General features: G+C 37.7%; 1 protein-coding gene across 2 annotated transcripts; it reads right to left on the reverse strand.

The window, feature by feature from the left end:
• Window positions 1-386: 386 nt before the first annotated feature.
• Window positions 387-22,453, reverse strand: LOC18434071 (uncharacterized). 2 transcript variants are annotated; one of them, XM_006844146.4, is made up of 8 exons: window positions 22,336-22,453; window positions 19,133-19,245; window positions 14,750-14,821; window positions 12,115-12,150; window positions 2,120-2,165; window positions 1,812-1,899; window positions 1,612-1,669; window positions 387-644 (listed from the first exon to the last, which is right to left on the reverse strand). In XM_006844146.4, the coding sequence occupies exons 1-8, from the start codon at window positions 22,412-22,414 to the stop codon at window positions 594-596; spliced, it is 543 nt and encodes a 180-aa protein (XP_006844209.1). In that variant the 5' UTR covers window positions 22,415-22,453; the 3' UTR covers window positions 387-593. The 2 variants fall into 2 exon arrangements, with proteins under 2 accessions (XP_006844209.1, XP_020522707.1); XM_020667048.2 differs by lacking the exon at window positions 14,750-14,821.
• Window positions 22,454-27,716: the final 5,263 nt, after the last annotated feature.

Below are 27,716 nucleotides of genomic sequence, written 5' to 3' on the forward strand. Positions count from 1 at the left end.
TTCATTTTGAAGTCATTTATGCCATGATGAACTAATTGGATCTCTCACTAATGTTAAAGACTTCCTATTCGTAACAGCATTTTGAAACCATTAATATCAACTTAAAATGAGAGATTTGGAATCATACGAAATAGATGGGATAGGAGTCCTAAATTCTTGCTTTCCAATGCTTATGAAAAAGAAAATCCAGAAAAAAAAGAAAAAGGAAAAAAGGTTGGATGTAGAGATAAGAGACATATTTATTAAATGCAATTAAAAATAGAGATTGAAAATAGAATGAGGAGAGAGATGATCTAGAAATTTTAAATTTATTTTCTTAAGAGATTTTAGGAAACAAAATGGAGGGAAAGAGAAGTCATAATTCATGATCATATAAAAGATAGAGGTTGTCAGGCAAAACAAGGGATGTTATATAAATTAGTAAACCCATAAAAGGGAATGAGCACATTACAGAAAAATCGCAACAATTACCTGTTTCCAATTTAATATTACAAACAGGGCAGGAGAAAAATGATTAAGTCCCTACCCTACTTGAAATAAAGTTCAAAGCTCATTTCTCAAAAGAGTTCATTTCTCAAAGAAACACGCTCCCGTCATTCCTTTGATGTAATGACCAGCAATCCCAATGCACCTATTAGCAGGTACTGCAACATGGAGGGACACACATTTTAGTGACAAGGCACAAACTTCAGATAAATACATAGTTTACAGTCCATGAGCTACAAAAAGCAAGCACTTCATTGTCCAAGTTTCTTCCTAAAAGTGAAAAGATCCTTGGCTTGTAACCAAACACCCAGGACTAGTTATATTGAAGCTAGCAGAAGTCCCCAAGAATTTTAATAAGATGAGCCATATCGGTATACAATAATTAGAAAATGACAACAAACAAAAACAAAACGACTCCATGAAGAAAAACATGATCATGAAATTTGTGATTTGTCAAGTGACCAAAACATCTACTTGAGTGCCTTCGTTCTTTCACATGGACTGCCTTTTCATTGCTACAGACTGTTACTATTGCCTCAATCAGTGTCTTAGAAACAGGAGTATGGACCAAGTCTCACCAAGGTCCTGAGCCCAAGCCACCTGGTCCAACTACGGCAAGTCCTAAGTCGGACCAGGTTTTTTTTTTCTTTAAAATAAATTATTAACTTCTTAAAGAAATCAGATCTCCCTCAAGCTTTTGCCTCAGGATTCGCCAAGGGCATGAGCTAAGCCAAATTGGGGGAGTCTCGAGCTGAGTCTCTGATCTTCTAATCACTGGTCTCAATTATTAAAGTAAGGATTGAAAGGGTCAGGGAGCACTTTGTTGAAAAGACTTCTTTGGTTTTGGTTAGTTCTGCTGAACTTGTGACGCGATAAAGTTGAAGTGACAGTTTTCTCCAAAGGGTATTTGCATAGAAAGAGACCAACACATTTGAGAATTTGAAATCAAATGTGTGTTATTTCATTTTCACAAAAATAGCAGAACTTGGGAATTCAAATCTTGATCACTTGCAAAACTGGTATCAACAAGAGCTTAAATATAGTACTAAAAAATCAGGAGAATGTCTGATAGCATGTAATATTCCTGCCAAGTAGAAACAGTTACATATATCAACCAACACAAACCTTAATGATAGGCTTTTCAGTCATGATGATAGTGACCCAGCCAACATAAGGTAAGAACCTGCAAAAGGTTAAGTGTAAAAATAAACTTGCGTTATTGGCTAGAAAGAAGAATCCCAGTTAACTGGAGATGAGAAGTAGAAGTGCCCTCTTGCCATGACCATTCATTCATATTGGAAGGCCAAGCACTTGAAAGAACTCACCCCACAGCCCTCCCCATGATATGATGCTGCTGAAGCCAAAGCTGACCATGAGCATACAAAAGTCTATCATCTCCAAAATTATTATCACCTGAAATAATGAATGATATGAATGTCCAAAACACCAGAAAAAATATAAATTTATTAACCAAGTTGAGTAAGACGCTTATTAATTACTCCCTTATATTTAAAATACAAGTTCACAGATTGAAAAGTCCCTTATATTTAAAATACAAGTTCACATATGATTTTCAATCTTTTACTATCATGCTTACTGCACCAGGAACTCATTGGTGTTCGAAGGTTAGTACCTTTCGTGAGAACATCAACCTCACCGGTCTCTTGTCGTTCATGTACCTATAAGGGAGAGCAACAAACATTAAAAGCGTGATGTATTTACCTTAAATAGCAATACAGTACTAAAATCTAGCATGTAAATTGCCAAGTAGGAAATATGAAAGCAAAGTATACATGAAGGCCAATCCTACCAGAAAGCAGAAACCAATAAGGGTGCCCTAAAGAACAATTTAAAGCATTGAAATGTGTAGTTACATGTTTGTTATCTACGTGGGTAAAAGCAGTGGTATCCCGGCAAGCTTCTTATATATCCATGTGAGTGCATAAAAGTAGTAGATCATGACGCAAGCATTCCACTGCAAACCATATTGTTTTTTGCATGGACCATGGAGCACTGTGTCTGTATATCTAGTTATCAGCTTAGGATGTAAATTTTCCATTGCCCAACGGAATCCTCTTTGTATGGAATTTGGAACAGGTTGCCAAAACAAGTACAGATACAGAACCACTACTCTTACCAGCAACATAATCCACTATCAATGACATCCCTCTACCAGCAACATAATCCACTATCAATGACATCCCTCTACCAGCAACATAATCCACTATCAATGACATCCCTCTACCAGCAACATAATCCACTATCAATGACATCCCTCTACCAGCAACATAATCCATTTGCAGTTTGCGCAGCACTTGTATCTAACAAATTATACGATTCGCTACTCTCTGGCCTTATTTTCTTCCAAAGCCAGATACATTTATAACCTTCAATATTTTGCAAATGAGGCCCAGTAATCACTGGCAGCTAAAATCATTATGTAACTTTCTAAATAGAGGAATATCTCCTAGCACATTGTGCGACTTTTATGCTGACAACTTCGCATTATTCCGAGGAGGTTTCGACGGTCCATTCTCTGACGGGGAAGAAGAACCACTTCAGCTCGACCAGTCTCCCTCAGCCGTACCGGACCCTATTTAACCTAGTGATTTGCAGACGAGCGACCTACTCCTCTCGGAAGCTCAGCATCCAGCAAGGGAGGAAAACATTCCTGAATCCATGGACCCCAACCTCCTTCCCTGCACCCTGCTCCCTCCTGTCCTAGTAGGGCTCCCTGCTGATCCTCTTAGTGGCAACCCCATCGTCATTTCTGTCACATGCATTCATCCTCCCCCCATTCCCGTCCCTATCCCTAACTTCATTCCTCCATCACCTGTACTTGCCACCCAACCTTCTTTGAACCATTTGCTGATCTATTTCCGCCTAATTTCTCAACCAGCTTCTCCCCTTACCAACCCTTTCCCCACCTCAACACCCTTCACCAAAATTTCTTTCTGGCACCTGTTCCTCTCAGCCCTCAACCTGAGCCCCAACCCACCAATCTCTCCCCCATTACCGACCCTGGAACAGACCCACCCTCGGAGCCTCTGCCCTCTCTTTCTCCTAGGCCCTGCCCCGCTACCGCTAATCCCCCCACCCCTTCGTTTGCTCCCATAACCTCTCTTCTAACCAATAGTTTATCCCCTCCCCTCTCTCTTGTTGAAACTGCTTCCACCCCAACCAAAGACCCCTTTGGTCTGTCAACTGGTACTTTCAGACCCACCACTGCAAATGGGCTCCACTTTCCGGTACTTCTGGCATTGCCTTCCCTTGTTCCGTCCTCCAGGGACTCATCAGGATCGTCCCTTTCAGTGGACACCATGGGAGATCCTATCTCCCCCCCTCCCCCCAGTAGACTCCAACTTTGTCAATGGCGTCAACGAGGGCCAAGGACAAATCCGGGATGTCCTGAGAGTGAGAGGCTTCCCACAAGCTGGACCAGATGGACCTTTTCTTGATTTCTTCAAAGATGATCTGAAGCCTCGAGTTCTGGCATGCAAAAAAGGCACTCGAGAGCTAGCAAACCTGGCTTGCACTATCAACTTTGATAGACCTTCTTCTTCCAATCTCTCCCTCTCCTTCATCCTTCTTAAAGATCACCCCACAGGTCTTTTGGTCAGGCAGTCTCTCAAGAACTCTCCCCTGACTTTCTCACCTCAATGCTGATACTCTCTGTGAATATCAGTGGGCTCGGACTGCCACAGAAAAAGCAGGTAGTCAGGGACCACTGCTTTAGGCTCAAACCCACCATTATGGCTCTCACAGAGACGAAACTATCTGAACCCTCTGTAATTCAGGTGAGACAAGTTTGGGGGCGCAGACCTTGTCAATGGGTCGCATTCCCAGCTAAAGGGGCATCAGGAGGAATATGGGTCATTTGGGACCCCACGGAACACTCCTTATCGTCCCACCATGCTTCCAAATTGTCTGTTACCACACTACTGTCTAGGATCCCTGATGGCCTATCCTGGAAATTCACCGCAGTCTATGAACCGAACTCGGACAATGACCGTCTTCTTCCGTGGGAAGAACTCAACCAGGTCGCCACGCTAACCAATCCCATCAGGTGAATAGGGGGGGATTTCAACGTTACGAGGTGGTCCCATGAGAGAAACATCTCAACCAGAATCACCCCGGCTATGTTAGCTTTCTCTAACTTCATTGCCCTCAATAACTTGCTTGACCTCCCTAGTCAAGGACCCCAATTCACCTGGTCCAGCCACTCCCCACCCTCTCAAAGCTCGACCGATTCCTAATCTCTATCAATTGGAACTCACATTTTCCTGGGACCCAGTCCTTGGAACTCCCCAAACCTACCTTCGATCACTGTCCCATACTTTTGGATTCCAAGCCAATAGAGCCTGGACCCAAACCATTCAGATTCGAATTGGCTTGGTTAGAAGAACAGTCGCTCTTCAACCTATTTCTTGAATGGTGGTCCACTCTGTCGAACTTAGTAGATGGCTGGGCTGGCTTCAAACTACAACGAAAGCTATAACTTTTGAAGCCTCACTTAAAATCCTAAAGTAGGAGACTACCAGGGTTTTTAGGACCTCGAAAATCTGCCTCTCTGCAAGCCCTACAAACTCTTGACTCGCTAGAAGAATCCAGACCCCTCTCGGCCCAAGAATCCACTCTCAGAGATGATGAGAAGCTCCAATATCAAGTCATCTTAAAAAAGAGGAAATCTTTTGGTATCAGAAATCCAGAATCAAGTGGCTTAAGGCTAGGGACCTCAACACTGGATTCTTCCATAAGCCTGCCAATTGCAGGCGTGAAAACAATTCAATCACACACCTTGTGGTAGATGGCAACCTTATGGACCAACCTCCCGATATTAAGCAAGCCATCCTTGGCTTCTTCTAGAACCTCTTCTCTGCCCCCCAACTCCTCGACCTCCAATGGGCGAACTTGACTTCCTAGTTCTACCTCAAGACAAAGCAAATTGGGTATAGAGACCTTTCTCTTAACCTGAAATCCTAGCTGCCATCTCTAACCTAGACTCTGATAGGACCCCTGGACTCGATGACTACCCTATTGCTCCGTTCAAAGTTTTTTGCGGATCTTTCAAAGAGGACTTCCTCAAACTGTTTGACCAATTCTACTCTAGGGGTATCATTAATAGGGCCATGAATGCTACCTTCATCAATCTCATTCCCAAAGTAGAAGGGGCAACCAACTGAAGGACTTCCATTCTATCAGCTTGGTAGCCAAAGTCCTTGTCGGCTGCCTTAAAGAAGTCCTCCCCCTAGTCATTTCCACCACCCAAGTGCTTTCATCAAGGATCATCAAATCCTAGATGGCCCTAGTGGCCCATGAATGCATTCACTCAAGACATCTGGCCAAAGCCCCTGGAATTGTCGTAAAGCTGGACTGGGAGAAGGTCGACGATCACGTAGACTGGGATATCCTAGAAGAATCTCAGTCCAGGATGGGATTCGGCTCCAGATGGAGAGGATGGATGAGAGCATGTTACTCTCATCTATATTTCTCTATCATCATTAATGGCTCACCAAAAGGATACTTCCCATCTACTAGAGGCCTCAGACAGGGGGATCCCCTCTCCCGCTTCCTTTTCGCAATCACGATTGAGGTTTTCAGCAGGTCCATTTCCAGAATGTATTTGGCTGAACGATTGCATGGCTTTTCGGTGGGTCCTCGAGCCCCAACCATATCACACCTCTAGTATGCAAACGATACTTTGGTATTCTATGATGCTACCATATAAGAGGTTCACAACCTATTTTTGCTTCTCCGGTGCTTCTATTACGTAATCGGCTTCAAAGTCAATTTTAACAAAACCAAGATAATGGGGATTAATGTTGATTCAACAACCCTATCCACCTTTGCTGAAAGTTGGGTTGTGAAGCCGAAGCTTTGCCATCCAAATACCTAGGTCTGCCCCTCTATTTAGGCAAATCGAAATTGAGATTGTGGTCTCATATCGTAGATAAAGTGGACCGCAAACTAGCAGGATGGAAGAAGCGCTTCCTTTCCCCAAGAGGGAGGCTAAGTCTCATCAAGGCCACTTTGGCTAACATCCTGGTCTACCAAATGTCTCTATTTCGCATGCCAGTGGCAGTTAGCTCCAAGATCGAACAATTAATGAGAAGGCTCTTCTCGTTAGGTGACGGGGCCAGCAATAAATTCCACCTGCTTGCATGGGGCAAACTCTGCCAATCGAGGCCAAGGGGAGGATTAGGGATCAAAAACCTCAGAACCCAGAATTTAGCCCTCCTTGGTAAGTGGCGTTGGCGCATGACAAACCTGAGGAATCAGCTATGGATAGATATTCTTAAGCACAAGTATCATCTTCCTAGCACACCGTGGTTACCAAACTGCAAGACAAATCAAAGATCCTCAGGCATTTGGAGGTCGATCTGCTCAACCTTCCACGCCTTTAAGTCACGAATCAAATTCCACCCAAGATCAGGGAATCACATTCTGTTCTGGCAAGACTTCTGGTTAGGCCACACCCCTCTCAGGGACAGGTTTCCTAACCTCTTCTCTCTGACCCAAAATCAAGGGGCTACTATAGCCAACGAAATGCTTTCGACTGGCTCCTCTTGCTCGTGGAACACATCATTCAGAAGAGCTCTCAATGATTCGGAGTTTGGGAGCTTCACAACCTTAGCGGCAGATCTACACGCCTGCTTCCTCCCACCAACTGGTTCTGATCGCATGATCTGGACACCCGCACCCTCCAGCCTTTTCTCGGTCTCCTCTTTCTATTGCAGCCTATCTCTGCCCCCCACTTTTTCTTTGGCACCCGCAGCCATAGCTGCTCAAGTATGGGACTCCTTCGCCCCCCAAAAATTCAGATCTCTATGTGGTTGGCTCTCTCCCAGAGAGTCCTCACAGGAGATCAATTGCAGAGAAGGGGTATTTTGATACCCAATCGCTGTGTTTTGTGCCTAGCAGCTGAGGAAACAAACAATCACCTTTTGCTACACTGTCCCTTCGCCTTCAATCTGTGGGGGGCAATCCTCAAGCTCTTTAAAGTTCAATGGGTACTACCACCTGAGGTAACACTCATCTGCTCAGCTATCAAACCCTATCCCTGGCCTAAAGCAGGGGTATTGCTCTGGAAATCCACGGTCGCAACTACTCTTTGGGCCTTTTGGATTGAGTGCAACAACAGAACTTGCCAGGGGGAGTTCTCCCCTTGGAACAAAGTGTTCAATAAGCTCAAGACAACTATCACCTTCTGGGCAACCAACCATAGCAGCTTCAAAGGAATTCCAGCATCAGCTTTCACTCACGATTGGAGCAATGTCCTCCAAGTCAACAGAGTGCGTCTGTCCAGGTCCACAAGGTGGAAGCCCCCCAATGCACGAGAGCTCAAACTAAATTTCAATGGCTGTTCCATTGGAACTCGGGCCCATCATGCGTAGGAGCCATTCTCAGAGACCACCTCGGTTCTACACTGACCGTCGTTTCCAAACATATAGGCCACACAAATTCTATGGAAGCCGAAGACCTCGCGCTTTTGGAAGGCCTAAAACTCATTCAACCCTTCCACTTACACTCCTTAGTGGTGGAAGGTGACTCCAAGAACACCATCTCTTGGGCACAGAGACTTTCTAGTTCACCCCCTCCCTGGTTCCTCACGCAAGTGTTTGACAACATTTATCAACTATGTAGGAATACGTCCGTCTTGTGGATGCATACTTGAAGAGAAGGAAACCAGGAAGCTGACACGCTAGCCAAACAAGCAGCTACGATGGCGGTCAATGATTTTTTATTTTTGCATTTTTGGGCTTTTCTTTTTTGTTCCTAGGACCGACTTATTTTATTAGGTTGCTACCCTGTTGTAACCTCCTAAAAAAGGACTTGTTCTAGCCTCTTTTCTTATTTGCCCTTGAGCATCCTTTTTTGTGGATCGCTAAGGTTTTCTGTACTCTTCTTTCCCCACACTATCAATTCAAGGTTAACATTATCAAAAAAAAAAACTCATGAGAAACATTTGAATAACTCCTTTTTCATGCTGATTCCATTGAATAGGGCCTTGCAGCTACTGCCTCAATATACTCAGTTTTCAAGAACTATGGCCAGCATAACAAGTCCTGGAATTTCAACCTCTGAGTCCTAAAAATGGAAGAGATCTGATTTATTCAATTGACAACTTGAAAACTTTAGTATGCCAGCAGGACAGCAAAATGTGATCACCAATCAATAGGTTTAAAAAGCTGCTAGACATCATCGGCACGCAACCAACAGATCTCGGTAGCAGCAAGATATTGATTCAGTGGCTACACTTTGGCATTCACACCATGAACATCTATAACCTGTGTCCTTTGCCATGTTTGACCAAAATGGAAGATTATCAAAACAATAATGTGGATTCCATTCATTAGTCTAGGAGGTTCATGAGCAGAACCTTCTCACTTATGCATTCTAACAGTTAGGGACAAGCTCCATGCCTCCTTAGTATCTCTTTCCTGTAGCATTTATTGATGATTGTTCCCCAGTGACATGCTTGTGCCCCATGAAGTTAAACGATGCAGTCTCACGTATTTTAATACTTACCTTAAGATGACTAATCCTCAACTTGATGGAGAATAGAAGGTTTTGTGTCCATTATTTGAACTGATTACATCCAGAGAGACATGTTATATTAACTTTCTTAGAAGGGAATCAACCACTAAACTTCCAGCATTCCCACTCCACAATAGAAAGGGCTAGTTAAAGGGGGGAAAAAGGGGTTGTCTTAACTTTGGTAATTGGAATGGAAGTACAATATGTTCCTAACATGCTTATGCATTGGCTATACAATTCTGGCATTTAAGTATTGTTTGTTATTTCAATGATTTTAGCCAGAGTTAATGACTATATGACCTTTTATGGTTCAATATCACCTAATGTCACTACTCATCACAATCTTCCAATTCATGTTGTTATTCTAATATGGTATCAAAGCATGCAAACACTTAAATTTTTAGACTCACTCTTTCATAAATCTTTCTGTACAGACTTTATTCACAAGCAACACATTGTGTTTTATAGACACAGATGGAGAGATCTGTTGCTTCAAGCTTCAGATCTATAATGGTCCATTAATCAACATGTGACAATACGGGCCACAGAGTAGTCAAAGATGGCTGCGTATAGATAAGGTGGCCTTTAACCTCAAGTTAGGGAGCCTGACGTGGTGTATTTTAGGCAAGCAACTGGATGATGCCAAGGTGAGTGACTGGGCTAGTTGGTCGATTAATCGCATAAAAAGAGAGATAAACAATAAAAAATGAGTGAACAACAAAGAAAATAGACACTACATCCCCCTCCACTGGAAGCAGCCCTGGCTGCAGTATTGTCGGCTCTGTCCACTATACTTGCTAGCTTGGTATATTTGTTTGTTTCATCTAATGAGTGGATCCTACCAATCTTTATGCTTGCTTACAAAATTGGAAATGTCCCTCTCACTATAGTAGCGACTAAAACAATGTTATATTAAATAATTACTCCATAAATACACCTACCATCTTTCAAATCATATGTTTGGTCTAAGAAGGGCGAGGACCTTAAACTTTCCCTTAACCCGTCCCAAACTCGGGTAAAGGAGGTGGGTTGTGTTAGGCACGAAGCCAATGTAAAACTTTGCTATAACTTTTTATAAATCTTGATTCTACCTTATCTACTTATGCTAGGGCATTCCCCATAAGCGATGTGTTGTACCAAAAAAAGGTTTAGATGATAATGAAACAAAATTTTCTTAATAAATACTGCCCACTATACTTGCAACCTTGGAATATTTATTTGGGTATTCTCTCAATTAGATGAGTGATCATGGCACCTTATGTGCTTGCTTAGAAAAATGGAAATGTTTCCATCACTTTATCAATGACTGAGACAATGCATATTAGTCTATTAAAGAATTGCTCCATAGATACACCTAGTATGATATAAATCACATATTTCTGTTGTTCCTCACATTCTCATTATTCTTGAGGTTTTTCTAATTCCTGTTATAGTTATCATCCAATAGGGAACTAAGACAGCTGCATGGAACCAGATAGAGTTTTGGAACCCAAAAACCGGTTAGAGCGCTCCTGCTGCATCTGACTCCACTGAAAGGTTCACAAAAGTTGGAGTTAAGACCTTATATTTCTTTTAGGGTCTACAAAGATCTCATATATCTTTTAGGGTCTACAAAGATCTCATTGAGAGTGAGGACTTCTAATACAAGCTTGAAGGACTTCCACTCAATATCATTGAAAAATCCCAATTCACAAACATAATCTGTCTTTTTCTAATGAACCCATGTGATCCATCATAGAAGCTCATCTTTGAAAGAAGCATCGCATGTATAGGAGTCACTCGTAAAGTTTCATTGAGTGTGAATATCCTTTGCAGCAGATTACTAAGTTTTTCTAATTTTGGGTGTAAGATATTCAGAACTGCTAACCATTTAAGTTACCAGTGGAATGACATTAAGAGGAAAGCTATAAACCATTAAACTTGATTTAGAAATCTACAGTAACATAATTAATTTAAATAAGAGTCCTTATTTCAACATGTGAGAAGAGAAGCCAACAAGGAAGCCAATAATCTGATAAATGCAATTCCACAAGCATAGTTTGCAATAGAGGCATTTTTATTTTACATCACTGAGATGCCACTAGGCATCTTTTTTATGTCTATTCTTTTTTCATTTTTTTTGAGAATGTTATGTCTATTCTTTCTAAGTAATTTTATTTCTAATATTAATAAAAACAAGGAAAATTATCAAAAAGGTGTTGAAACCCCTTACAAGATCACTAAAGGGATCAACAGCTTACGAATTACACTTGAGGGTAAAGCTTTTAAATTTCTATATCAATCAGGTATGTCCTAAAAAAGGAACTTGAAAAATTCCCAAATTGGCCCTATTCGGTGGTGGGAAGCCAAAACAATTACGGTACTTCGATAATTTTACCCCCAATCATCATTCGGTTAAGGACTCTTTGGGGGTAAAGTTCTGGCATCCCAACACTGAATAGGGACAATTTAGAAATTTTCAATATCTTTTTTTTTTTGGACGACGTACCTAATTGATATAGAATTTAAGAGCATAACTTCAAGTCTAATTTGTAATCTTTACCCCTCAATGATATTGTAAGGGTTTTCAACCCCTTTTTTGATATTTTCCCAAAAACTATATCAAATATCAGAAATAAAAGAGAGGGTGAGAATTGTCAATGTTGATATATCGACAAATAAATGGCTGCTATTCTGGTTGTATTGAACCCCTGGAGAACATATGGATCACGTAGATCTGTCCTTTGTAAGTAAAGTTGATCAAAAGCACTTACAGACTATACACTTCCAAATAAAATATGATTCCCATTTTCTTTGACATTACTGACTGCTGGACATTCAAGATTGTATGCTTATATGCGATAAAATGTAGAATACCATGAAAAGGAGAAAGTGAAAAGATATAAAATCTCATCTATAAGCATATCATACATGGAACATCCTAGTTCAAGCAATCAAAGCATGAATAAGTATCAACAAAGCTAGAATAATAATAATAGCCCTTCTAATTCAAAGAGAAATCACCACAATTCCCTATTACTACAAAAGATTTATGTCACCCTCCAACACATGATAAGATGTTGCCCTAAGATGTCGCTCTTGGAAGCTTACCTTTATAACACGATGAACAATAGGAATTTCACGTCCCTGAAACACAAAACAAAGAGAAAAATAAATACTAAAATTAACAGAAATTCGTAAGATATATCAAGATAATTATAAATAATTTAAAATTAAAATAAGTAATAACTCATCAGGGAAATGACAAAAGCATATTCTAAATCAAATATTTTTTCAAGAAGTCTTCTCATAAGGTATAGTGTAAGAATCATCTATAATCAAAATTATTCGAATAGACTTGATTTTGTCTTGGATTTCAAATGTTGCTAAAAGAGGAATGCACAAAAGTCAAATAAAATAATAGTAACCAAAATTACTCTAAGTTCCATGGACAAAATCATTGCATCCAGGAGTTGATACATGGCATGGAAACCAGTAGTGTTGTGCTATGATGAAAAATGTTTAAAGTATGTTTTAGCTGTTAGTTCTTAGGAACATAGAAATTAGCCAGGGGTATGGTACAATATTGGCAAAACATTGGTACTTACACATAAATGAATGTGTGCCAAATCTCCAATATGCAGTTGAGTGAGGAAAGATGCAGCCAAAACCATGAATACCTCAAATGAACAAAATTCTGAATGAGGAAAAAGTAAAGAGAACTCCAGCTTGGAGAGGACTAGAGGGGTATTTTATACAATGTCACTGCCAATGTTCAATGAATATGTAGCATATTTTGAGGTTAGTGTATCACAAGTAAACCATGATGACAGGAACATTCATAAGTCATGATGTGTAATTGTGAGGCTATTCCTTTGAATTCTCAAACAGTTAAAATTTCTCCAACAAAGGGTGCAAACTGCAAACAAGCCCGGCTATGCCAGACCAAGGGTCCACTCACACCAAACTCGCTTGTTGTATAGTAGGGACTGAGGAAAACATGGGCTAATAGAGGCCCAACCGAATTCTTGCTTGAAGTGGGACCTAGGCCAACCCAACTCCTTGTCGCTGGCTCAGGCCAACCTGACACAGCATAATGGCATCATAGGCTTTGGCCATCTATGGTACAACTGCACGACCTATTTTTATGCTTTAAGAAAAAAAAAACAATTTTAGAAGAATTCTGAACATACAAGTCATGGTCGTCATCATCATCATCCGAGCCTTATCCAAGACTATTTGGGGTCAGCTAATAACATAGGTTCAGGGATTCATGAAAAGATGTGGCAAAGTACTCTGTTGGGTGCCTATCTATAATAAACCTCCTCCTTTATCCGGGCTTGGAACCGTCATGACCAGCTTGTGACCGACCATAGAGAAATCCACAAAAATAAAAGAAAATATTTTTTATTGATCAGAAGGTCAAGATCAAAGAGATTGAATCAATAGGGAGAATCAAGAATGTGTATCCAACTCACCATCAATGTCTTATATAATATATATATATATATATATATATATATATATATATATATATATATATATATATATAAGAAGTACATCTATTAGTTTTTTTAATCAGTGCAGCATTACGTAGAATTTGCAGAAAAATACCTAAATAATTGGTAATATCTCCCTAATTCTGAACAACAGCGTTTTAGACTCGGCACAATCCACTCAGACTCGACGAGTAACTCAACTCAGTTATTGCAGGGGCCGGCCCCTACTTAAAATGCTAAAAAAAACATGCATTTTTTATTAAAAAATCTTAATCAAATGGTCTAGAAATACTTCTGTTTTTTTTTTTTTAATCTGTTGACTTTGTATTAAGTGTGGAAGCCACTTCTAATGTTTCTCATATGCTATATTTCAGGAGTTTAATCATGTGTTGATAAACATCAGACGCAACTGTATCTAGTTTCAAGAACAACTTCTAATGTTTTCTCATATGCCATATTTCAAGAGCCCCTGCAGTAATGTGTTGATAAAATCTTGGAAAACACAACTTATACAGGCTAACAACGAGCTCTAGAGTGATTTATCTAATCCAATGAGGAGGCTGAAATTCATATAAGGACAATAATTAAAGATCCTGATCTTGAACAAGTTACTAGATGTATAAAGGCCTAAAAATTAGAACTATCAACCTCATCAAAGTGAGACCTATAAAAAATTCAAAATTTAACTATCTGTGGCACAACAATACTATGAAACTTGTTAGAGATTTACTCTCCTACAAACATTATGTGATGCAAAGATATTTCCAAAAAGGAGTCATAGCATTGTCCGATATTTTTAAGACACATAAAATCACAAATGAACAATTGCTGTAACCAAGACAAGATAATCATTATTGTTGACTTAGAGCATTAAAAGATCTTTGAGGGCAAAAAAAATAGTGATTTCAACGCATCTTTCTCTCACTCTACAATCATTGCTCATTGAAGCATAAAAAATAATTAGGCAGACAGCCCAAATGGGAAATGCATATCAATAAAGAAAAAGCAGCTTAAATGGTTTTCAGCTAGAAAATGGTTGTTCCCCTTAATTTTGTTACATCAAGCTCATAATGCAATTCAGACATTCTAAAAAAGAGGGATGAAGATCAATTTCTAAATGCAAAAGGCAAAAAGAATCAAGAGATATTAAAACTTAAGGAGACTTAAAATCCAGTGTTACCAGCATAACCAGGCATACAAATGTAATAACCTCAATTCAATAAAAGGAAGGGTGACAGGAAGCTTACATCAACATGAAATACAACAATCTCCCCAGTACGAATGGGATCCTTACTCATGCGTAGAAACAATATATCACCCTAGAAAAGAAAGGAAAAGTTATTGAAGAAACAATCCATGCCAAAAGCAATAACCAATGATGAATATTATTGGTGCCATCCTGGAACAAAGAAAATCCCCTTCGACCATCATTTAATAAAAACTAACAAAAGACACCTAGTTCAGAAATACAAGACACTATTCAAAACACAAAGAAACATTGAGTTCGAGATGACTTCCACAATTACAATGATGTACAAGATAACCAAAAATTCTTGAAATTTAGTCCCAGGTAAACTCACTCAGTGGCCAGACAGCATCAGGACAGACTTGAATTAAATAGTCTCAATTCCCATTCTAATGCCATCTTAATAGTCTCAACTCCCAATTTAACACCATTCTAACCATGACGTGTCATGTGGATTACTACAAAAATCAGAGCCTTTTCCTAACTATTTGGGGGCCGCTAATTCTACCTTCTAAGGTTCAAATAAAAACTTAAAGATAATACAAAACCATAGCCCAATTCTAACCTATAATGAAGGAACCTAAAAAATATATACTCAAACCCAATATGATGGCTAGTGATGTTGAGCCAAGAACTCTACCGAATGCCTTCACAGGAAAAGAGATGATAAAGCCATAAGACCTTCAAAGCTAAGCTTCAAACTCTCCAAAGCTTCCCATAGTGAACTTTTTCAAACCCAGCTTGCCTAGAATAAAAATGCAGCAACATCCTAGCCACATGCCAGCAAAGCAGAAGAATTTTGTCTAACTAGGACTAGAAAGCATGCCTACTCAAAACTAAAGATGATGAGAGAATGACACATAACGGCAGACAAAAGCATTCTAAGCTGAATCACAGGGAATATCAAACCAATTGACAAAGAAAGACGCCCAAAATAGTTCCAAAGCTGAACACCTGCACACCAACCACTTTCACAAAACGTTAGAACTCCTCAAGAGTTATGTAGCAACAGCTGATACAGACAATGGTCTATAACCATAAGAGAGTTCACCCACCATCATCTCATCTTTCCCAATCAATCCATTGGGGTCCTTTCACCTTATACAGCTTTGGGAGGAGTACGGATGAGATTCTGATGCAAGCCAACTTCGTTTAGCAAACCTCAAGGCCAATGTTCTTAAGAGGATTTTTTATACTAGTTCATTGGGTGAAACAGGCAGGGTTCCAGCGCTGCAGTATACTCCATTCACTTTTGTCATATGTGATGAATTGCTTGATATAGATCTTGTACATAATCAGATAGAACAGATTTATGCTTCAAGCGTGATTTTTTTTTTCTTCCAAATTGTAAATTTATGCTTTCCTGTCAAACCTGACTTGCCTGCAGCTACTGCCACCAAATTTGGGTGTGGCCCTTCAACGAGTAGCCACGAATTTTACCTTGTGGCCCTTCAACGAGTAGCCACCAATTTTACCTTCTTCTCTTTTGATAATTCTTTCCACTTGAAGAAGGCTTCCACAATGGCAATCCAATCTAAGAAGTCATCAAGTTGCAATCCACCTGTAAATTTAGTCACATCAACTGGAACTACTCGATCCGACCCTTCTATAGCACAAACCAATTGATCCACTAATGTGGGACTCTCTCTCTCATGGTTATGAAATGAGGTCACATCTTCTGCGAAATCAGAATCCACTATCATGAACAACAATCTCGTTCAGAGTGAGTGTGATGCACCTCCTGCACCAATTCCTTTAATCTCCTTATCAGGTTATCGAATTCTTCTTGTGTAGGTCCGGATCAACCACCTCAGCCACGGCCTTCACGTCCTCCTCTGGCTGCCATTGTGCAAACTTGCAGCACATCTGCACCTTGGGAGAGACAGCCTGCTCTGAAACTAGGCAATGTAAAAGAAACAAACAAAAGGGAAATCCAAAAAAAAAAACTCTGATAATTTGATACAAATAAAAAAAGGAAGCTTATACGCAAAGCTTCTAGAAATACAGGAACTTGAGGGAAACAATCTTAAACTCTGAAGGACAAAAGGAAGAACAAAACTGAACCGAACCCTATTTATAGACTTAAACTTTAAGAAATCCTAATTCTAATATAACTTCAACCCCTTTTAAGCTTTAATATGCACTTTTTCCCTTGAGAAAATAAAATATGACCTGAAAAAGACCCTGAAATGATATCCCAACTTTTAGAAGCTTGGACTTTTCAATTTGATGTCAAAATGACTATTACAACCCTATTTGGAAAGGAATTGAGTGTACTATGACACTGAAACCCGCTACGCCGGTTTTGCCCAATGGGTAGTAACGGTCCGAATGTCAAACAACCTTCTAAATCTTCTCAATAGGCTCTCCATGATACTTGTATAGATCAGAGATAGGAGAGATCTGAAAACCTTCTGGAAGATCATCTTGTATGCATTATGGCCTAAATTCTGGAGCACTCAACATGGGTTAATCTTCGTGTACTTGAACTTGGGTGAACAAGACTAGCTGGTCATGGTGTTTTGACCATAGCACTTGAATGGTAGGTACGATAAATGTGAAATTTGGATTGTTAGAAAGCTCCTTTGATTCTCTATAACATGGGATGGGTTTTGGATGATGATAGGTTAGTTTTCCTAAAGGACGCTGAGCAGGAATAGATAGCAGGAGTTACTTTTGTGTGACAACAAGAGAAAGGAGGCCTTTTCTAATGTTGCAGCTTACCATCATGACACCATACATTTAAAATTAAAACTCTCGCTATGGACAGCAACCCAAGTATGTGATGCTTAATACAAGTCTAAGTGCAATGAGGTAACAAAGCGACAACTTGATGATTCAATGTAGATGGAAAACAACATCTGACATACCAATGTGGCTAAAAGATCAGTTTTTTGTGATTTCACATCGCTATGGACAGCAACCCAAGTATGTGATGCTTAATACAAGTCTAAGTGCAATGAGGTAACAAAACGACAACTTGATGATTCAATGTAGATGGAAAACAACATCTGACATACCAATGTGGCTAAAAGATCAGTTTTTTGTGATTTCACATTTGTTTCTGAACCATTCCATTTGGATATGACACCTTTTAAATCATCCATGCATCATGAGTCTAGGGACTATTATAGGAGATATATCAGGTTGCACACACTTAAGGAAAAAACCTGCAATATATCAGGTTGCACACACTTAAGGAAAAAACCTGCAATTTTCGATCTTCAAAAAACTTGTATGATTCAATTCAATTTGATCAAGGACAATGACCAAGGATGGAAGAAGTGAAAATGTAAACAGCTATGACTTGAGCATTACAGTCAAAGAACTCGTTTACTCAAAACCTCATTGACTCAATACACAACCTATCGTTTTGTCCAAACATGCACAAAAGGCCTGAAGTTAATAGCACCAAATAAAATGCCCCGCAGGATGACTAGACAAGAAAAAGAATCTCAAGCCCTCCTGATTTGGAGGTCATAGCTAAGTTAGGGGCATCTCCTGATTAAGGTTCTATCAACATCATATATGGTTCATTGAGGACTTCTGAAGGCCTCGCACAAACATCAGATTTGGAAAGGGCAGTCAATTCTATTGTCATCATCAAAGGAGGTAAGCTTCAACGAGGCATGCTAAATGAAGACTAGTGAACAAAGATAGGGAGATGCCATCTCATAGTAATTTACCATTGTTGCCATTATCCATTGATATTTATTTTCAAAAACTTGTCAATTAGCGAAAGAAATCCTTTCTATTTCTCATAAACATAGGTAAGTTAATAAAGTAAATAAGACCTCAACCACAAGTAACAGAAAATTCATTTAAAAAAAGAGACCAAGTACAAATATATCAAAGGTTAGCATTGAGATGAAGAGATGACATCTCAATGGCCAGTCACACCATCAACAATGAACTCACCACAGGCCACACCATCTTTCACAAGAGCATCCTCAATCACATTTTAGCACCTATGTATGTATGAATGAGTAAGAGATTGCTACAAGATGCGCAAAGGTCTCAGCAAATGACTAGTGTGATAATATGGCCTATGGATAACGAGTTACTTGGAGACATTCCCCAAGTTTTTAAACTTTTTGATGTCCGAATATAATTGCAGTATGTAAATTTGATTTACTTTAACTTTCAATCTCCAAAGAAAGGTTGCAGCCACGCTACTTGGTTAATGGTTACTATTATCAAAAGCTAAAGAGGGGGAAGAGAAGGAAAAAAGACAAAAGTGCTTGCGCTTTCCCATGTATTGCAAATGTAAGCAATTCAACTCATTTCTCAAAATCACAACATAAAACAGATCACTGTTGTACAGCAAAAGACTGCCACCTTTTTGGCAGCTATAAAATACAAACTAAGTGAAAACTGGACTCACCCTCTTAAAACCAGGTTCCATGCTACCAGAAAGCACAACTACAACAGGTGATTCACTTCCAGTAACACACATCAATCCCTTCCATATTATGAGGGCTGATGTCACAATCAATCCTGAACCATAACAAGATTACAAAATATTAATATCGATTAGGAAAATAATCCAACTTGATTTGATAAACATGCTAATAAGAAAATTATACAAATATCTTGGAAAACATACACCATGTGGACACTAATATAATAAGATCTATTTCCTTCATATTATATTGCAAAAAATGCACCCTTAAAGAACAGAAGAAAACAAAAGTCCAAGATACAAATAACAAAACAAAAAGAATAAATTGTCTTTCCAGTCTAACTAAGAGCTAGGCCCATGAATAGTTTAAATAAAAATTGTTGCTGAGTACAAAATTCCAATTAAGGCTCAATAATAGTCAGAGTGTAGTTAATAGAGCACTAGGGCAGGAAGATCCATAATACAAAACTCCTGTAGGATTGCCAGAAACAACAATGACAAGATGATCGCATCCCAAGGCATTTCAGGACTGCCACGACTCACTTTCCTAGTTTTCGGGCAATAAGGGCAATACCATAAAAACAAAAGGACGGCTTAGGAGGGAATGGTTAGTTTCAATAGAAAGTAAGCAGCACATTCTATGAGATCCTTTGTATAAGTCAAGGGTTTAGAAGCGTAGGGCGCGAAACATACCTAGTTGAATGTCAACAGTTTTTGGTTCAGTAGGTAGAGACCTAAATGCCAAGAAGGATGTTTCAAACCACAGTTACAGGGAGCTCCTATCTGAGGTGGTGCTCCAGCTCCATTCTATGGAGAATGTGTTCCTTGTTTTATTGGGAACTCTTTCTACCAATGTTGTCATCTTCAATTCACCTCCGCTTCAGGTTTTCTTGCCGGGATGAAGTGAATCAAAGAGGTAAACCCCCTTTATATATAGTTTTTTCCTTCATTTTTTTTGTCCAAAAAAGTTCATGCCTCTGCAGCTATATATGTTCCTTCAGGTAAATTATCTAGGAGCATTTTTAGGTTCCCAAATTTTGGGAAGTATACTCCTCAACCTAGAGATCAACCTCAAAAAGAAAAGGATTCATATACAAATATATGTTTCCAAAACAATTAATGTCCTAAGATATAATAAAGACCATTCAATTTTTGCAACATAAGATCTAATTAGTCAGAAACTCAAAATTTAATATTTCTTTTTCTTGGAAATACTCATATAGTGATTTTAAAGTAGATCCCAAAACCTTAGATCAAGAGAATACTTTGAATATTCACCCAATTTTGTTAGATTCACTTCGAAAGCTTATTCGATTTGGCCTGAAAAATGCGTGCTACAAAGCTTCGACCGATTCAGGACAGACTTTAATTTTTAATTAATTTAAAAATATAAAAGAATAATAGAAAATTAAAGGAAATAGTGGACGAATTTCAAAAAAACTTGCACCAATGGGAAGCCCATTATAGTTTTGTTTTTCAAGTGTAAGTAAGTGGTTCATTGACCACTCAAGTATAAATTCAGTTTTTCAAATGTTCAAGTTTACATTTAGGTGATGAACACATTGCAAAGTGGCTCAATGGTCAGGGAATAACACCAAGACCACAAGATTCAGTGTTAGAACTTTGAACAACATGCCCAAAAAATGAGGGAAAAGGATAGAAAGAAATTATAGTAAACCTTAAAAGATTTCAAACCAAAATTCTTAGCCGATAATAAACTAACATCTTTTCTAGAGTCTATGAGTATTTCCAATCCTAGACAGTGAGGAATGCATGTATCCAGTATAGTAGAGACATAGAGACAACCCAACACCAAAAGATAAATTTCAAAAATTTGAAACAAATAATTAGCAGAAAGCAAGACAGCGTCCCACCCTACACAACAAAGAATTGAAAATGTGGCAGACACGAACTCCCCAAATTGAGATTCTCTTTACAAAATAACATGGTAGAAAAAATTGATTAGAATAAATTCAAGTTGAATTAAATAACAACCAACAATTCACCATGATAAGCAGACCCTGACCACAATTGTTTATCTAGATACCCCAAAGGAAATATTGCATTCAGTTTGAGCATCATTCATTAGGATCAAGAAGCGAGCTTTTCATAGCTGCAAACTTCCCCAATGAAAGCAAGCACCAAGGCCAAAAATGACAGGTTAAGAGGATCTTCAGTTCACTCTAACTGCAGTTTGACCCCTTCTCAAACTGTTTATCAAAAAGAAAGCATCCAATCAAACCTTTAAATTTTCCAATAAATATTTCAGCAAGGTTCAATTACCAGGCTCGGGCTCAAGACTCCAGCCCTGCATGAGCCAAGTAACTCGAGCGAGTCCGAGTAGACTTACCTAAGTAGTGTACAAGCCCAAAAAGTGGCTATAAATATAAAAATTCCAAAAGTTCGTTAAAAATAAAAATAGTATTAAAAAACAAAGGAAACTATAAATAACATCCAAAGTCCGAATAACATGGAAAAAAATATAAAATAGATGGATTTAGAAAAAATATATTTATAGTTGGAAATGTTTTAGAAAATTCCAAAAAAAGGGAAAAATATAAAAATAGGGCACATGACAAGACAACTCACAATTTGACAAAATTATCACAATTATATAAAAAATATTTATACATTGATTTTACAAGAATATAATATTATGAATTTTAATATTTTTTATTTTATCCGAGTTTTTACCCAAGTAATCGGCTTGGCAAGGGACTGAGTCCAAGTAATAGTTTTTCAGCCAGTAAAGATGAGGAAAATAACATCTTTTTGTTTGAATTAGAAAATTGTCATACCAAAAAAAAAAGAGAGAAAGAAATAAATGAAATTCCCCATAAAGGGTAAAATGACAACAAGATTGGCTATCATCCATCTCTCTCAAATCTTAGAGAAATGCAGCAGCAAATTGATAGTTATAAACATACAACAAATTAAATCCAAACAACAAAGGTTACAGAACATGGATTAAAGCACATGAATTTCAAACTGCCAAGGAAAAATTTATACCAAAAGAGGATTCTATTATTAATGGGGCAAATCTAGTACGGATGGAGTTTAGAGCACAGCGAAGTTAGAAACTAGGAACCATTAACAAATCGAGAAATAAAAACAAGCATCCAAAAGCCAGTCCACTAAAGAAAAACAGCGAGAAAAAAAGGCAAAACGATCGAGAAAACGCTGACCTAGATTGATAGCCTGTGTCAACAATTGTCTCAGCTGGAGCGAACGAACAGAGTCTCGGGCTGAGCCGATCAAACCCATCCTTCTCACTCTCCCTGCCTCTCCCGAGTCGAAACGCCCAAGCGTTGAAACTTGAAATTAAGGGTTTTTTAACGTCCGTACCGGTTTTTAAAACCGATATAATGAGAAGGCCTAGGCCGTTATTACTCAGAAGAACGGCCCTTAAAACTTTTTATCTTTACAAAGTTTGCCACTGGTCGGATGTTTAGCCATCGGCTTTCCTATTTTAAGATGTCTCATGTTTGAAAAATCATACCGACACTTAAGTTAGGCAAAACAGAATTTTGAGGTACACAAAATGAATTTAAATTTCTTACGTCAATTTCTATCAATTTGTGAAAACTAGACGTCTAAAGGTTTCCTATTTTCGTTTGACTAATCTTTTTATTTAGTATAAAATTTTTACATTTATTACTGGTAGAGAGTGCATGAGTTATAAGTAACTATAATTTCACGTCTCTCATGTTGATTCTTACATCTAGATGCCCATTTTATGTTTTATCAAATCAATTTAATCAATATCTCTATGCTTCACTTGCAATATGAGAATTTAGTGATGCTACAATTTTCTATATTTAATTTTACTTCAAGTATCTTGATGCATATTTTATGTTTTATGAAGTAATTGAATGACTGTCGCGATGTTTCTTAGGCTTATTGACATTTGGGTGCTCTGTATATGGATTTGTTGCAAATTGTAATGATAAGTGGATAATTGGATTCTATAGGAAGACAAGGGCTATGTGTTGGTGGTCTTTGTCTACATATATTTTTAGACATTTCTTTCATTTTATCATTTCTAACATGGGAAGATTGATCCAATTCAATGCGTTGTGGTCCTTGTTTATCTTTGATTCCTTTCCAAGTTTGGTGCAAGCAATTCTTTTTTTTTTCGACACTATCATTTTACACCTTGTCATTCATTCGATATCTTGTGAATTGGGTGACATTCTGTTTAGCAATTGATATTAATGAATAATAATCATGTTTTTAGGATGTATGTATTGCTTACTTCTGTATAATAATTGTAAATACAACTAATTTTGGTTTATACTCGGATTTTTTGCTGTAGGATATCTTTGACTAGGGCTATCTCACAAACTATACAAAGCCATCATTTGAGTCATTACAATGGCCACAGGTGGAGTTAAGTTGTTATGTCATTATGGTGGTTCCTTCAATAGAAGTCTAAATGATGGCGAATGTACTACAAGGATAGGAATGTGAAACCTACATTATGTAATCGAAGGCACTCATTGGAACAGTTAAAAGCGCATAGGGGTCTATTGCGCGTCTTAACCTAAGCAATTTGATAATTATATATCTAGAAAATGATAATTTAGTAGAACTAAATGAAGATGTAGATGTGACATGTATGCTATTGGTAGCTTCCAATATTCATGTATGTGTTGCAAACCAATCATTCGAAGCAACATGTAGGGAACATCAAGCAAATGTAGTGGGCATAGTTCCATCATGCGGTCCATCAACGTGGACCACGTAATACTAATGACATGCGTGTTTATCATTGAGTTTCATTATTTGTAGTTAATGCTTATTAAATCCCTTGGACGTCCCTATTCAGCCCTTCCCATTGAACCAGTGCTAATCCCCATCATCCAAAAATGTAGTACATACATGTGAGGTGGACCCTGAGAGGATGATAAACATCCGAGCATCTATCGGAATATCCCAGCAGTTCAGTTCGCTTGCATCTTCATGTGTACATAGGACAAGAATTCAAGAATGTCAGGCTACTCCGTGATCATTTAGTTGATTTTTGTATATATTAAAAAAATTTCATGAAGTACATGACGAACAACCACGATCATTTAGTTGAGATCTGTATTGGAGAAACAGGCAAATGGAAAGTTCGTTGCTTTAGAGTTTTTACCACAAAGTATTTTAATATGAAAAAGTTAGTAAATGACCACACTTGCATGAGTCCAATGGGAAGAGCTCACCAACCTTGCTAGTGGGTAGCTAGGAAAACTGAACCCCATTTGACCAACCAAATAAATCTAACATCCAAACATGTTATGAGTAACGTTCCACACGAACATTGTGTGAGTTTGTTATATATGCAAGCATGGAGGGGGAAACAGGTTGTGACGATTCATAGGTCACATAAGCAGTCATATATAGAGGTACGTCTATACATGGAGAAGCTACGAGTCACCAATCCCCAAACTGTAGGCTATATACTTACAGATTCTCATTATAGAGATGTTAATTATTCTTTCATTCTTGCCTAAATGGATTGATGTATAATTGTAGGCCTCTTATAGGTTTGGATGAGACGTTTTTGAAGGGAACATTCAAGGGGATCCTGTTGTGCGCTATTGGCGTAAATGCTAATAGTGGCATATTCCTAATAGTATTTTGTGGTAGACAATGATGGCAGAGATACATGGGTATGGTTTCTTAACTACCTGCAGGAGTTGTTCAATACACTCCAAGACCTACCTCGTTTGACGATTATTTAAGACCCACCAAAAGGGCTATTAGGAGCACTACAATGCATCTTCCTAGACTGTTATCCAGAGTTTTACATGCGTCAATTGGCAGAGAACTTCCAAAGGCAATTTAAGAATGTTGTTTCTAAGGGGTATGCGGTTTTTTGTTGTTCTCAATGATCACTAAAAGTTTCCCCGTATCAAACTTCATCTTTTTTTTAATGCAAAAAATGAATCTATCTGGGAAGGGGATTGAGGGCACCCTTGAGCTTCAATTATCGGTCTAGGTTTCCATTCCCATTGACGCATTCGAAAACCGCTAATTATGTCTAAAAATAGGTAGGGGCCCGTATTCTCCACTGATCTACAAATAAAAATAAAAATGAAAAATGAATCCATCTGTTTTGAAAATGATGAATCCATCTCTTTTCCACTAAAGTAGGAGATAGATTCTCCATGAGAATTGTGCAAGAAACACTTTATAAAGAGAGAGAAAAAGTAACAAGGTGTAGAAAGAGAGTGAAAAAGCAGCATTAAGAGAATATGTGAAATCATTGTACATTTTTCATTAACAGATTAATACAAGTAATAGGTGATTTCACAAAAAAAATTTAGGATTTAATATTAAGAAACCGTGTCACGTGCTTTCTTTTGTGGTGCAAAGCTTGTTTTTTATATGCTTTCCTTAGATGGGTGATTAATGTTGATGTGGTTATTTTGCTTTTGGAATATATAGAGGTGTTTTTTTGTATTGGATTTTATTATAATTTGTTTTCACTCGAAACATCTAGCTAAGTTGATTTTTTTAGTCGACACTTTTGGGAACCATATAACGATTACTAGCTGGTTATTTTTAAAAGAAAAAAAAAAAGAGTTTTGAGTTTTTGTTACACATAGATCTAGCTCTTCAAAAATTAGATAGTCTCTATTTAATCTTGAGGCTTTAGTTTTTTTCTAGTATATAGAGTTTATTTCAACAAAAAATTAAATTTTTTTTATCGAGATTATTCTATTGGCGGTAGAGATGACAGCCCCAAAATTTGCAATCTAAAACGAATCCCTAGCATGTATTTGGTCTGTGGGACTCAATGAATAGCATATTCGAATGGGAATAGGAAATATTTTGGCTTTTTGTATTTTAGCAAAATGTTCTGGGGGATAATATTAACATCTGGTATAATTGTTAATTATGTTCATTTTTTATGTTTAGCCTTATTTCTTGAATTCTATAATTTTTTATTTCTTTCTAATGTTGACATTTATTTTGTTGTAATAATAATCGTTGTGCACGCAATCCGTAGGAATCATTACAATTGTAGAAATTCCTACTTTAACTTGATTCTAATAAAGTTAAAAGAGAAATATTTTAGGTAAATTAGAGAAATACTAAAAAAGAATTGACATGATTGGAAGTCTATTTTGTGAAAGGAAAGTGTATATTGTGTATCAGGATAATATAGAAAGTATATATTGTAATCAGTATTTATGGGAATGGTTAACAGAGTATTGGCATTTTATTATAAGTTTGAGCATGGTTTAGGTATCTATGATTTAGTTTCTATTATTATCATTTGTAATTTTTTTATAAAAGACAAGTCTGTATATTCATATGATTAATAGACACAAGGAGTTTCTTTAGAAAAACTTGAGACTCTTCACATGGTATCAGAACAAGATTCATCTTAGTTGTGTCCATTCTTCGTTTCTAAAATATTGTTGCCAAATTTCAAGACGAGTTTGTTGCTCACCCAGTCTATGCAACTTCTGTCGAGTCGTGTTTCGACTCTCTGATCTATCATCTCTGTTGAGTCACGTTTTGACAATCTGATATGTCCTATCTATCGAGTCATATTTCAACTCTCTGATTTGTCTCTTTGTCGAGTCGTGTTTTGACTCTCTGATTTGTCTCTATGCCGAGTCATGTTTGGACTTTCTGATCTGTTTGATCTTTTCCAATAGTTCTCGAAGCTATTTGTTCTCGAGGCTTGTTGATTCACCGCTACTTTTGCTGCTTATTGATTAAGCAATCTGAGTATGCATCTGAAGATCCAACTGCTAGTTTCCGCAATTAGTGTTCAAACTCATTTTCACTCTCTCATAGCATCTTGAGTTTGAGGGGGAATGTGAAAGAAAAGTGTATATTGTGTATCGGGTTAATATAGAAAGCATATATTGCAATTAGTATTTATGGGAAGGGTTGATAGAGTATTTGTACTTTATTATAAGTTTGAGTATGGTTTAGGTATCTATGATTTAGTTTCTATTATTGTTATTTGTAATTTGTTTATAAAAGACAAGTCCGTATATTCATATGATTAATAGACACAAGGAGTTTCTTCAAAGAAACCTGAGACTCTTCACATATTTCAATAAAAAATCTTGTTTAAAGCCTTGTCAAAAAAAAAAAATCTTTTTTTTTTTAAGTTTAGAGAGTGAAGAAAATATTTAGAAAACTAGAGAGATAAAAGTCATGATGAGAATTCAAAACTCACACTCCTATTTATTCTCTCTTAATAGTATAGATATTCATACAATTTAATTTTATGGGGTTACATACTTGTTATTCCTAAAACAAAATCTCTCTCCCATAAGTAGGGGTGGCAATGGGTCAGGTTGGTTCCGGGTTCGGCTGGATCCAAATCCGAACCCGAAGTTATCGGACTCGGACCCGGATTTGGATCCGACCAGATATGATTGGACCCAACCCAAAACTAAAAAATATATATTTAAATATATTTAAAAATAATTAAATATTTTTTAAAATATATACATACATTATTTAAATATTATAATAAAAAATACATAGATATATTAATTTAAATATTATATATGAAATATTATTTATATAATAACACTATTCAGGTAGG

This window comes from Amborella trichopoda, chromosome 10 (assembly GCF_054954075.1).
Source record: "Amborella trichopoda isolate Santa Cruz 75 chromosome 10, AtrichopodaSantaCruz75HAP2 v2.0, whole genome shotgun sequence".
Classification (NCBI taxonomy): domain Eukaryota; kingdom Viridiplantae; phylum Streptophyta; class Magnoliopsida; order Amborellales; family Amborellaceae; genus Amborella; species Amborella trichopoda.